The sequence below is a fragment of the Cyprinodon variegatus genome, unplaced genomic scaffold (assembly GCF_000732505.1).
Source record: "Cyprinodon variegatus isolate N-32 unplaced genomic scaffold, C_variegatus-1.0 Scaffold125, whole genome shotgun sequence".
Classification (NCBI taxonomy): domain Eukaryota; kingdom Metazoa; phylum Chordata; class Actinopteri; order Cyprinodontiformes; family Cyprinodontidae; genus Cyprinodon; species Cyprinodon variegatus.
In genome coordinates, this window is record NW_015150578.1 from 842,383 (window position 1) to 854,364 (window position 11,982).

At 37.2% G+C, this 11,982-nt stretch overlaps 1 protein-coding gene across 1 annotated transcript in view; it reads right to left on the reverse strand.

The window, feature by feature from the left end:
• Positions 1 to 3,717: 3,717 nt before the first annotated feature.
• The window catches only part of cdh7 (cadherin 7, type 2), a 211,040-nt gene continuing 202,775 nt past the window's right edge, over positions 3,718 to 11,982 (reverse strand). The window contains exon 12 of the mRNA XM_015375780.1: positions 3,718 to 4,794. Within this exon, the coding sequence (XP_015231266.1) occupies positions 4,280 to 4,794 (515 nt within the window). The 3' untranslated portion in view covers positions 3,718 to 4,279. The remainder of the gene's footprint in view (positions 4,795 to 11,982) is intronic.

Below are 11,982 nucleotides of genomic sequence, written 5' to 3' on the forward strand. Positions count from 1 at the left end.
TATAAGTAAACTTCACCAGTATTCCCAGATAAAGTGCAGATGTAGCAAACAACCCTCTGTGATCCAACGTACATTTATATTCTGTCAATCACAAAGACAAAGCTGCCTCCTTTCTATCGATTTCTAGCTTTATAGTGTCCTTAACAGTGGTAACAGGTTTAGAAGCATCGGTTATTACTGGTACTATATGTGTAGATTTTAGCCAGAGATTACTTTAAAGTTTGGATAAGCAAACCAATAAATTCTTGTAAGACTTTTAAAGAACCGAATGTCATTTTATTTTCAGCAAAAAGATAAAAACATCATTTCCACAGTTCTGCCTCTTTGAAATAAATAATACATAGTGGCTTCACATGTGCATACCCAGCACTAACATAACTTTGTTTAAGCTTGAAAAAAAAAACTAATAATAGAATTGGCACATTATGATTATTATACAGTGTGTCCTTTCACAATCAATATTCAAACCATACATTTTTTAAGATTTCATTTTCAAATGACATTATGCTGGACTTTGCAAACTACGGAAGCAAAATTAAATTACTTACAAACCGGACCTTTTTAAGGTCTGTCACTTTAAAAACAAATACTTATTTTATTCCTAGAGTCTAGGTGGAATAAATCTCTAGCACAACACATAAAAATCCATCATCAAGGCTCTTGAATCAGAACCACCAGCCTCATAGAAAATCTGAACAATTACACCCAGACAGTTCATAGCTTAGGATTTTTACTGTAGGTAATAGAAAGGCAGAAGTAGAAACAGACAGAGACACACACTACGTTGCAACATCTGCAAAATGCACTTTCAAGACAACGTTTGTGTTTCTCTTTGTCGTCTTATGATATATAAAACTGATGGATGTTGTTCTTTTTATGATTCACACAACTTCCTTAGCACATCAACTACTGCACTTGGTTATACTGTATATGTATGAATGTGTGTGTCATATAGTGTTAAAGATACTAGCCAGAGATGTATTTATTTATAGAAAAAAGCTGTACAATCATAAAATGCAGCTTAGTGATGAAGTATGTATTAATAATTGCAAAACAAAGATTTCAAAAGCAGATGTACAAAAACATAAATTTTAAAGGATTTACTCTGTTGGACCTCTTGAGGTAACAAATGACATCCGGCAGAGCAAGAATTCAAGTTTTGACTCATTCAACATTAGTTGTTTACACCTGTGCTGGGTCTCTTAGCAACAATAGGTCCTCCTATAGATGGTAAAGCTTATGCACATATTGATAAAGACATTGGTTGGCCTTTCAATATAATAGAGTTTAAATAAAACCGTTTCAACATTGTCATCTGCAATGCCACACTTCACTTTAATATATTTGGAATTTGTAGAGAAAGACCAACACAAATTAGATGACAACCCTGTAAAAAGAAATACAATTTTATCAATGTTTCATAAAAAAATACCACCTAAATAGTACATTTTAAACTTGTAATTGGTCAGTATTTTGGGAAATGATCTTAAGCTACAATTACAGCCCAGAAGTCATTTAAAAAAAGTCTCTACCAGCTTCACACATCTTTGGATTCAGATTTTTGCCCAGTTCTCTTTTCTAAATAACTAAAACATTCTAAAAAGGAATTATGACTGCCTATAAACAGCTATTGTCAAGTTTACTGACTAGATCTTGGTCTGAACTTAGGACCATTCTAACACACAGACACATTTTGATCTAAACCATTTAAATATAACCTTAACTATCTTTTTAGGGTCTGTTTGCTGTCCTGTTGGAAGGTACACCTCTCTCCAACGTCTCCAGTCTGGTGCTGATTCGGATAGGTAAGTCTTTAGGACGGAACTGAATTTAACTCCATCTATTCCCATCAGCTCTGAACAACTTCAATGGCCCTGAAAAACAAAAATACTCTTTTTGATTGTAAAATTCTAAATTGTTGAGATATTAAGAAAAGTATGAGCAGTTTTAGCAAGACGGTATGATCCTGAACCATTCCAAGTTCAGGAATGCATACTAATTCAATGTATTGTATATTATGAATACATTTACTTCTCCTATACGCATTCATATCTTTTTTGGCTGCACAGTTATAGGAAAGATGGTGATGGCATGGCCCTCTGACAGGAGCATTCACAGTAGAGCCAACTGGCTGGATTTGGCTAATCTTAAGCGAGTATGCCTGGCAATCATTGATTCTGGTAGTGATGGATTTTGCAGTGGCATTGCAGCTACCTGTGGGACTGTTTTTTCATCCTAATCTTCTTTTAGATCAAATGAAGAATGACATATTGACCAGACTTTTTTAAGCTTTTTGCGTTAATTTGCTAAAAAGAAAAATTATGTTTTTCCACGTTTTATTTTATCTTCATATTATAAATATTATTTGGGCATTGATGCAGTACTTTCATGTAGCACTGACACATGTCCTTCTGCCCTAAAGAGAAAAAAAGAACACAGCTGCTGACAAATAGAAAAACATGGAAAGAAAAGCATGGTTCAAAGAAGCAGCTCTTAAAAAATATGATGTGCAAACACCTATCATCTAGTGGAAAGAGGTCTATCTTCTGTAGGGTAGATATTATTGTATGAAAAATTAATAAATACATTATACATCTTCTGTGGAAAGTATGTATTATTAATCCCTATATGAGTGCTACCCAAATAACTAACCTTTCTGCACAGCCTAACTAATGAACTTCTCTTGAAATTTCCCCAACAGTATGTTACATTTGGTTCTAACAATATATATTTTTAGTGGTGTGTTTGCTGTTCATTGAGGCTACTACAAAATAAATCTAGACTTCAGCGAGTAATGTACATTCTGCTTATCCGACAGTTCTGACTTTCGATTTTCCATGATTTTTTACCCATTTTTTTTTAAATCAAATGGAAAAAAAGACAGATTTTACCCAACCTTGGAGTAATTTCTCTAACCTGACAGAGGTGCAGACTGACCCGTAGCTACCTTTAGCAGAGAGCAAGAAGGTTGAACATACCACACTCACCCTATAGAATATGTTGGATTTGGAAAAGTGTATAGCTGTTTGAAAATCTCAAAGCTAATATAAGAATCATAATATTCTAATATTTAGTGAATGCATACAGTATGGAGACAGAATATTTAAAACTAACTGCAATTTATGACAATTACAAATGCAAAAATCTGAAAAAACATTTTGAGCTCTAACAATTTGTTCATGGTTTTAAAAAAGCATAAGAGTGGGTCAAATACAATAAGGTAATGCTGTCTTTGCTCTTAATACAAATGCATTATGAAAAATAAAAGCAGTAAGGCTGTAATATATTTATCAGCCTGCTAATTAAAATTCCTAAAGAGAATTTGTAATTGGCTAAAATTGATAGGTCAAAATCTGACAATAAACAGAGATGTGATAAAAATCCCTGTTTGCTAGGTCCTAAACTAAATGATTTACCCCTTTTTGATATCAACATAAATTCACGTAGTCTAGGGACATCCTTTTAGATTTCTTTTTTCTTTTTTTTCTACAGTGATTTACAACAAAATACTGAAACAAATGCTGCATTATAGGTGCTAATATATCAAGTGAATTTGATCAGCTTTTACAAACAGGTCTGGCTAGTAACTTTAAAAGGCATGACTGAGTCCAAGACTAATGTGGCTCTGGGTGTTAAGATTTATAAAATACAGGCCATTTTCAACTTTCTTCAGCAAAAAAAAGAAAAAAAAAAAGAGAGAGAGAGAGAGAGAGAGAGAGAGAGAGAGAGAGAGAGAAAGAAAACAGAAATAAGAAACATAAATTGTTCTCATATTTCATCTGGGTAGTCCAGAGACTACTGATTAGCTGCCAGGGGGACAGCCTTTCATGAGAAACTTTTTGTTTTTTAGCACAGAGATAGCAAAGGAATGCATCAAAGCAGGAGTGTTGTGCCTGTGCCCATCAACAGAATGAAAGGACAGGTTTCTCCCTATAAAAAAAAAGAAAACAGCTTCCACGTGTAATGCATTTTGCAGTCAGCGGTTGGACTCCGGCCCAAAAATATGAAACCTTTAATGTCTTTTGCACACAAGGCTTCCTCCTCAGTCAAGCCACTTTTGAAGTCAGTGTCAAAACTCACCATGGCAAGCTTTTTAAAGCCCATACAGGGAGGTAAACAAACCAAAAAAACCTTTGAAGTCAAAGCGTTTTCCCTTCAATCGCTTGTGTTGTCTTTGAATCTTTTCCTTAGCTGCACCAAGGTAGACAAAACCACTTGCTCTGACAATATATTACTCACGTATGAAAGTTCCAGAACTGTAAAGAGAGACATTTGGAGGCTATGATAGCACGTTGCCACTGTCACTGTTGCCATACAGATCAGCCAACTTCTTAAAGCGCGGCCCCCAATTGCTGAGGTAGTCGTAGTTCTGGTCTGAGTCCGTACTTAATGACTCCAAAGAACTCAGCGACTCAGCTACAGAACCGCTGCCTTCGAAGGCATATGTCTGCAGGGAATCATATGGGGGAGCTGTGGGGTCCACATCAGCGTCCTTCAGCCTCTCCCAAATGAACTCTCGAAACACAACATTGTCTGGCAGTGACCTGTAGGGTGGCCGTGAAGCAGAGGTGTAATGGTAGAATGTGGGAGTGTCAGGTGTGACGTCTCGCCGCACTGTGGGATCTCTAATGATGTTGAGATTGCGAAGGGTGACCATGTCAAAGGCCTCTGTGTCCTCCTCTCCCCCTCCCTCGTCATCATAACGGACGATGTTCTCTCTGATGTCCCTCTCCTCCTCCAGGATCAAGGGCTGCTTCCTTCTCCGGCGCATTGTGACAATCAGCAGAACCATCACTGCCAAAGAGAAAGAAGGAGATAAGCTTAAGTGTGTTCTACTGGATAATGTGGTTTATTTGTGCTGGTTGGTTAAAGTAATAAGGAAAGGTGAAGGAGATGTTGAGATTTAACTCATACGGCTTGAACGTCTTTACCCTGACCAGAAAACCAGGGAGACAGTATTCCAGCTGTTTATAAAGGGACCTATATTCTGCTAAATAAACTACCATATTTTCCGGAGCATAGAGTGTACTATAAGCGGCTTATATATACTGAACTTTCTCCAACCAAACCTGTAGGGGGAGCTCTACATATAGCCCCTAGAGCATTGACGAAGAACAATGCTGGTTCCCGTAGCTGGAGCTTAGTGCTTGAAGCACTAAAAACTTCTACTGAAAGATGGGGCTTCGTCCGCTCTTTATTTCAGCTCTGCAGGAGTTGAGGACAGTCTCTTTATTGGTTTCGTAGGTTTAATGCAGCAAATAAATGTCAAAATGTGTAAATTCCGGACAATTGTTCTTCATCTTGCCTGCTGCTAGCATGTTCTTGTGTGAAATGAAAATGAGCACCTTATTCTTTCATTTCCAACTTTGACTTCCACCTCTGGCAGTTAGGAAAAATCAACAGAAAAGCCACAGCTTCTCTTAAGCTGCATGGTGCAAAGCGTGAAAAAAAGTGGTTTATAGTCCAGAAAAAACGGTATGTTCCTATGTTGTAACCCTATCCCGTCATCAACATTATGCCCATAGTGGGATTCATGCAAGTCTAAGTAATCCTTGAGAAATCTGCTCTCTAACCAGCAGCCTCTTCCTCTCCTGGAGAATTGTGATTACCTGCTCCAGGAAGCACCTACATAGACCGCGCTGCACCTGCCCAGTAAAAACCATGGATACTTCTTTTGATCAGCAAGCAGACATGTTAGGCAGAACTAAATTGAGATTAATGGCTCTTTTAGCACCTAATCTGCATCTGCATGATTGTCTTTTTTTTTAGCTAATGTCTAACTTGCAAAAAGTTGTTTTTCAGAGGTCTCAGATTTTGTAATCTATCTAAAGAAGAGCTTTGTGGGTCTTATGAGTTTCAATGGTATGCACCTCACATGGGGCGCACTTTCCTATGTAGAAATGGAAAGGCCACTCACTTTTTCGGGAAAAGAAGGGGCTGCTGTTGAGATTGCAGAATTCATGACGAGTACTCAGGCATGCATGAATAAAGCAAATACCACTTTATGCATGATTTTGATTAAGGAATAGCACTATAACACAGTAAAGATTTTTTTTATTATTTTCTCAGTTAGAAATATTCAATTTCAACAGCTTCCTGTGGAATATAAATTTCTTTGTAGTTTGATTGTCTTCATTAGGAATGCTTTTCCATGTTCCCTTAAAAAAAGAAATAACATTATGAAAATGACTAGACCAAATGATAAAAGATTAATGGTGAATCCAAACTCCATGAGTCCACAATAAACATTAAGCTGAGAACAAAAGCTAAATCTTTGATATAATTTGCTTTACCGTTTTTTTGACGCCCACATTGTGCTTCAAGACTTGTTCAGAGCTCCAATGTGCTGAATTCATGGGCCTCTGAGATCATATAGCCTCCTCCAACCTCTGCTCTCTCTTCCCATACATTATTGCTGAAAATAACTCCACGCCCAAGCAAACTGGCAAACGTCTAATGATCCTCTATCCATCAATGTCAAGCTGGTGCCAGTGAAATATCGTTCAGCAGGTCCATATTTCTTTTCCTGCCCAGCATCGAACTACTGCTGGCGGCAGAGAAAAGGGACCAGGAACCAAATTCAAAGACCACTTCACACCCTCTAATAAAGGAGCAAACAGAGGGGATGGGAGGGAGGGAGGTGTCACACCGAAGGACTGTGGTGATGAATGGGGAGCCCTCAGTTAGCTGTTTGGCAACTGCCTGCATCCAGGTTATCTACGGTGTCTGAAAAAGTCAATAATATAATTGAAATTTTACACAGATGAATATGGAAAAGTAAAATATTTATTCTCTAGATTTTTGTTCCTTCTTCTTTCATCCCTGCTTTACTTAATGTTTTTCTTCTTACCTTCCTCTCTTCGTGTATAGCCCCTTCTGTCATTGCTTTCACTCACAATTCCTTATGTTCTTTCTTCTTTTATTATTTGCTCTGTTATTTCTTTCTTCCTTGCATACTACCTTTCCTTTTCATGCCAGCCTTGCTTTTTTGTTCCTTTCCCTTACAATTCTTCTTACGTTCTTTGTGTTACCTCTATTTTCCCTTTTTTTCCGTGGTTCAATCATTCTTTCCTGGTGTCCTTGCTTTGACTGTTTCTAGCTTTGTGACCTGCCATTCTTTCTCTTTTTGCCCTTTGTACCACGTTTTACTTCCTTCCTACCTTGTATACTGTGTTGTATATTTTGCCTTCATCATCTGCACTATAACCTAGGCATGCCCACAGTCAGTCCCTTATGGCCGCTGTCCTGCAGGTTTTAGATGATTCCTGTTTCAGCACAGCTCATTTCCATTGAAAGCTGATTAACAGGCTTTTGCTGAACTGCAATCAACAGAATCAGTGCTGCCGCCACTCTTTCATGCAACGCCTTTTCTTTTTATGTCATTTTTTCTCTGATAAAATAAGCCCACACACTATCACCACTGTATCTGCTTCGTCTGCTGAGTTTGTTTACTAAGAAGTCATGCTGGATCTCGAGAAGTTTGGCAAGGTTTCCCGTCTGATAGCTAATGTTCTGGATGAAATTGGTCCGAGTGTACAGTAGTTTGTAGTGCTATGCTTGTCGTGTGGCTGGAGACAACAACAATTACTCCATCCATGATTCTCATCTGCATGTGTAGGTGTCTCTTAAGTTTTGAAAGTCCAGTCTTAATGCTGGTTCACACAGAACACACACTGGAACCTTAGTCATTCTAAATTCTATTCAATTCAGCAAGGCTCCACTAAAATGAATTACAAAGTGGCATACCTAAATAGAATATTCATGCAAAGCCCTTTACAGTCTAATGCCTAGAAGGTAGCCACAATGTTGCACAGACTGGAAAAAGGCCAACATTCAGTTACTACCTTCTAGGTGTAACAGGCTGATAGCAGAGAAAACAGATAGTTTGCATTGTTGCTCTTGTGAGGCACAGTTTGCAACCTTTAAGGTTTAGCAAATGCAGCCACGGTACAACAAGTAACCACTCTTCACTTTGGAGAACATGCACTAAAGATGTAAACTAAGTGAACACCAGAGGAAAAAAGGAGATCAATTCCCCGCTACAAAGGCTTTTGCTGTAATTGAATTGTTTAAATGATCTACCCAACACAATCGATAGTGAACAAGGTGAAATTTCTCTTCTGCCCTTTTCTTACCAGCAGGCATCACTTTCTCATTAGAGTATTTCTATATGTGTGATTCAGGTGAAGATGTGACAGATTATTTACTCACTCCATCACCCACACAGTCTGTGTCTCTGTACTGGATTGTGGTTTAATAAAGCTGTATCAATCAATGACGGACAAAGAATGACATATAAGGAGATTTTAGACAAGCCTCACATTCAAAGCTTGGTGGGTTTTTTTTTTTTTTTTGCATTGCTCAGGTGCTGCATCCTGGCTTCCCTGTAGCTGAGATGCTGCATGTCATCTTTCCAGAACACGTATTTTACATTTAATATATTTAAATGTAGTTTCTGTTTCTCCAATCCTAAATGAAACATGACACTGAATAAAACAGGAAGGAATGCTTTTAGTAAGAGGTGTCACATGTTATTTAAGTTTTTTTTTTTCTTTTTACCAATATACACCACAGCAAAGGTATTCCGGAAAAGAGGCATGTTCAATATCTGCAAATTATAAGTGAATAATATCCAACTTAGTAACTTGCGTTTAAAATTCAGGCTGTTTAGATGTCTCTATAAAAACTTTTTTTTTACATCAACAGATAACATTGGCAGAGGGAACGTTTAATTACTCTGAGGATTAATTAGACCACTTTAAAAAAGCTAGTAGGATTATTGTGATGAGAAAAAAATGTATAAGCATAAAAAAAGACTATTTTCAATGGAGTAGATTCAATTAATACTAGCAATAATAAGATGTCTTTAGGGTTACAACAGCACCCCTTAGCTTATAGTTATGTATTTGCTATTGAAAGAATGCATTCCAAACAATATTTTTTCATTAATCATTTCTATTAGAAACATTGGAACACCATAAAGAGCTAATTAATTTTTAGATAAGCTATTTGTTAAGCTGGCCCCTCTTTATTTGCTTAAATTAAAGTTTATCTTATTTAGTATTTTAGTATTTTTCTCTGTACTTTATCTTAAATATCTAGTATCATTTCGTGCAGTTGTTGACAATTCTTTAACTTAAAGGTATAGTGGGGGAAGTTCTTTTTTCGGGTGGATAATCCAAATAAGTGGTCCTTCTTATTGTCAATCATTCTGGTGATATGTTTACGTAGAGCTATCCTACCTGCTAAGCTGTCCTAAGTAGAAAAATTGCGAATTTTCTTTAAGAAAGTAAGCTTGTATGAGTGATGCAAACAGCAACTTTTTAACAAGGCGTGCACAAGGAGAAAAGGGCTCATGCTGCTCTTGCACGTGTTTTTTTTTAAGTGGAGAGGGCGGGTCTTTTCAAAAGTTTGCGAAGATCCTCCACTATACCTTTAAGTTTTTATTTGTTTTGGGTGCTTTCTCTTTTAGCTTTTGTAGCTATATACCTATATATATATATATATATATATATANTGCAGGTTCCAGAATATACCTGTCTCTAATCTGCTTTGTGTTGTTTTGGGTTCTTCATTATATTTTTGTTTTTGCATTTGTCAGGGCCTATACAGAAATGCTGAGATTTAAATAAACAAATGGAGCAAATGACTCACCTCTTCTAGCATACTGATAAGGTACAAAAGAAAAAAAACAACATCAACTACAGAAACTAGAGAGAAAGTTTGATTGATCTGATCAAATGTGAAGGTTTCAATTTCCCAAACTGCCTTACACCCACACAATGAGCTTTGTTTACAGTTAATTCAAGCTGGCTAAAAACAATCTTTTCAAAAGAGCAAATACATATGCAACAGAAGAGACACACACTGAAAAGAGAAAGAAAAAAAGACTTTGGTCACATACAGAGGTGTCCTGACAGATATCCTTCTCCTTCAGGGATGTGACTGTCTGCTGCAATGAATGTAAAATGTGATGAATCACATCAGACTGCCACAATGAGAACACAGCTTTACGAAACCTCTTCTGTTCCTAGCAATGCTTTTAGAGGTATTCAGGATAACTTTGAATTAAGTGATGGCAGTTACACTCTTTTGGGACTAAATTCTAATTCATTTTACTCTGTGCTATTTCAACTATTCAGCCTTTTCAGCAAATGACACAGATGTGTCCCCTAAAACCTGGTATCCAATACTTTTATATTTATTGAGAAAAAAAAAAAGCTTTTTATACCTTTAAAAAAATGAATGTATTGGAAAATAACTAGGATAACTGCTTCAACGAACTTTCAGCAAGAAACATGATTACTAAGTAAGTCGTTTTAGGAATACTTTTTACCATTTCATGAAATCTTTACCTAAGGATCATGAGGCTTTTGGACAAATACTCTTTCTTTCTGCAAAAAGCAAATGACAGCTCAAACAACTGCTAATCTCATAGGCCCCACATCATTTTGAAAGCATATTAATCAAGCTGCTACATTTTTAATATTACATGAACATAGTTCAGTTCAAAATATTGGAAAGTTTGTCCTCTCCCTCACATTGTGTCCCTCACAGTGTCTTAGGGAATTAGAAAATGCATGCCTCAGAATCAAGAAAACCCTTTTCTAAAAATGATCAAATCCATCCATAAGTAAAAGTCTGCCTAGCTCTCGGAGCGGAACATAAAATTAGAGTTATTGCGTATTTTGACGGTGAAGGACGAAGAGCGGGTCCATGGAAAGGGACATTTGGGGTAGTCATGGAGAATGTCGAACCATTCCTATTACTTAACATAACAACAGAAATGCTCTGTTGGGCAGATGGAGCAGAGCAAACACTGAGGATGTAGAATCTGGGGGTTAAGCATAATACGTTTGATGAACAGTCTTAAAATTTAAGACAGAACTTTTCCTTTTCTAAATCTGCAATCTCTTTCAGTCTGTTTCAACTAAAGTTCAGTTCGGGTTTTCAGTCTTACAAACCTTGTTTCTATTCTCCAAAGATCTACAGGACCATATATAATTATTGACACAATGTGGTAAAACTAGGTGTATAAAAAAAACACATTTCAGTTCCATATTTGTTCAAACAAATCGAACCCCTTTAACTTTTGAGTCATCTTTATTAAAAAGTCCAAACATCAAAGTGTAAACTAAATTCCTGTTTTCTTGACTTTTTAGAATTAAGGTGACACATTTAGAATAATTATTCTAGGATAAATTTCACTGTAAAAGGATTCCTGAAAATTATCCGATTTTGTGACATGACAACCAAATACTTATAAGTCATTGTTTTTTTTAGGATATCATGTGAAAGAAAAGCTGGAAGTAGTATATAACTGTGATATGGAGGGAAAATAACAAGCAGTGTGTTGTTCATTTAGAGCAGAGAACATCTGGGAAAAAAACAAAAAAACAAAGCAATGCATGAAATAACAACCTTCTATACCATATACAACATGGTATAGAAGGAAGGAAGGAAAACATGTGGTACAAATGGCAAAACCTTCGTACATGTTGAAATGATAGCCCAGTAACATCATTGATTAAACACAAAAATGTACATTTCACACATCTCAGAGCCCATCACGCTTTGTTGATTAAAATAATCAGCTTATTAATTAATCTGTTCACTTAGACTTTATCCACATTTTGACAGTTTATCTAGTTGCAAGAGCTGCGTCTTTTATAATTTAATTTTAGTTCATGAATCCAATTTATTCTCGTACTCTCGTCGTCTCCCGCTTTATCCGGAACCGGGTCGCGGGGGCAGCAGACTAAGCAGAGACACCCAGACTTCCCTCTCTGCAGACACCTCCTCCAGCTCTGTTGGGGGAAGCCCTAGGCGCTCCCAGGCCAGCCGAGAGACATAGTCTCTCCAGCGTGTCCTGGGCCGTCCCCTGGGCCTCCTCCCGATGGGACGTGCCCGAGGGAGGCATCCAGGGGGCATCCGAAGAAGATGTCCGAGCCACCTCAACTGACTCCTCTCGATGTGGAGGAG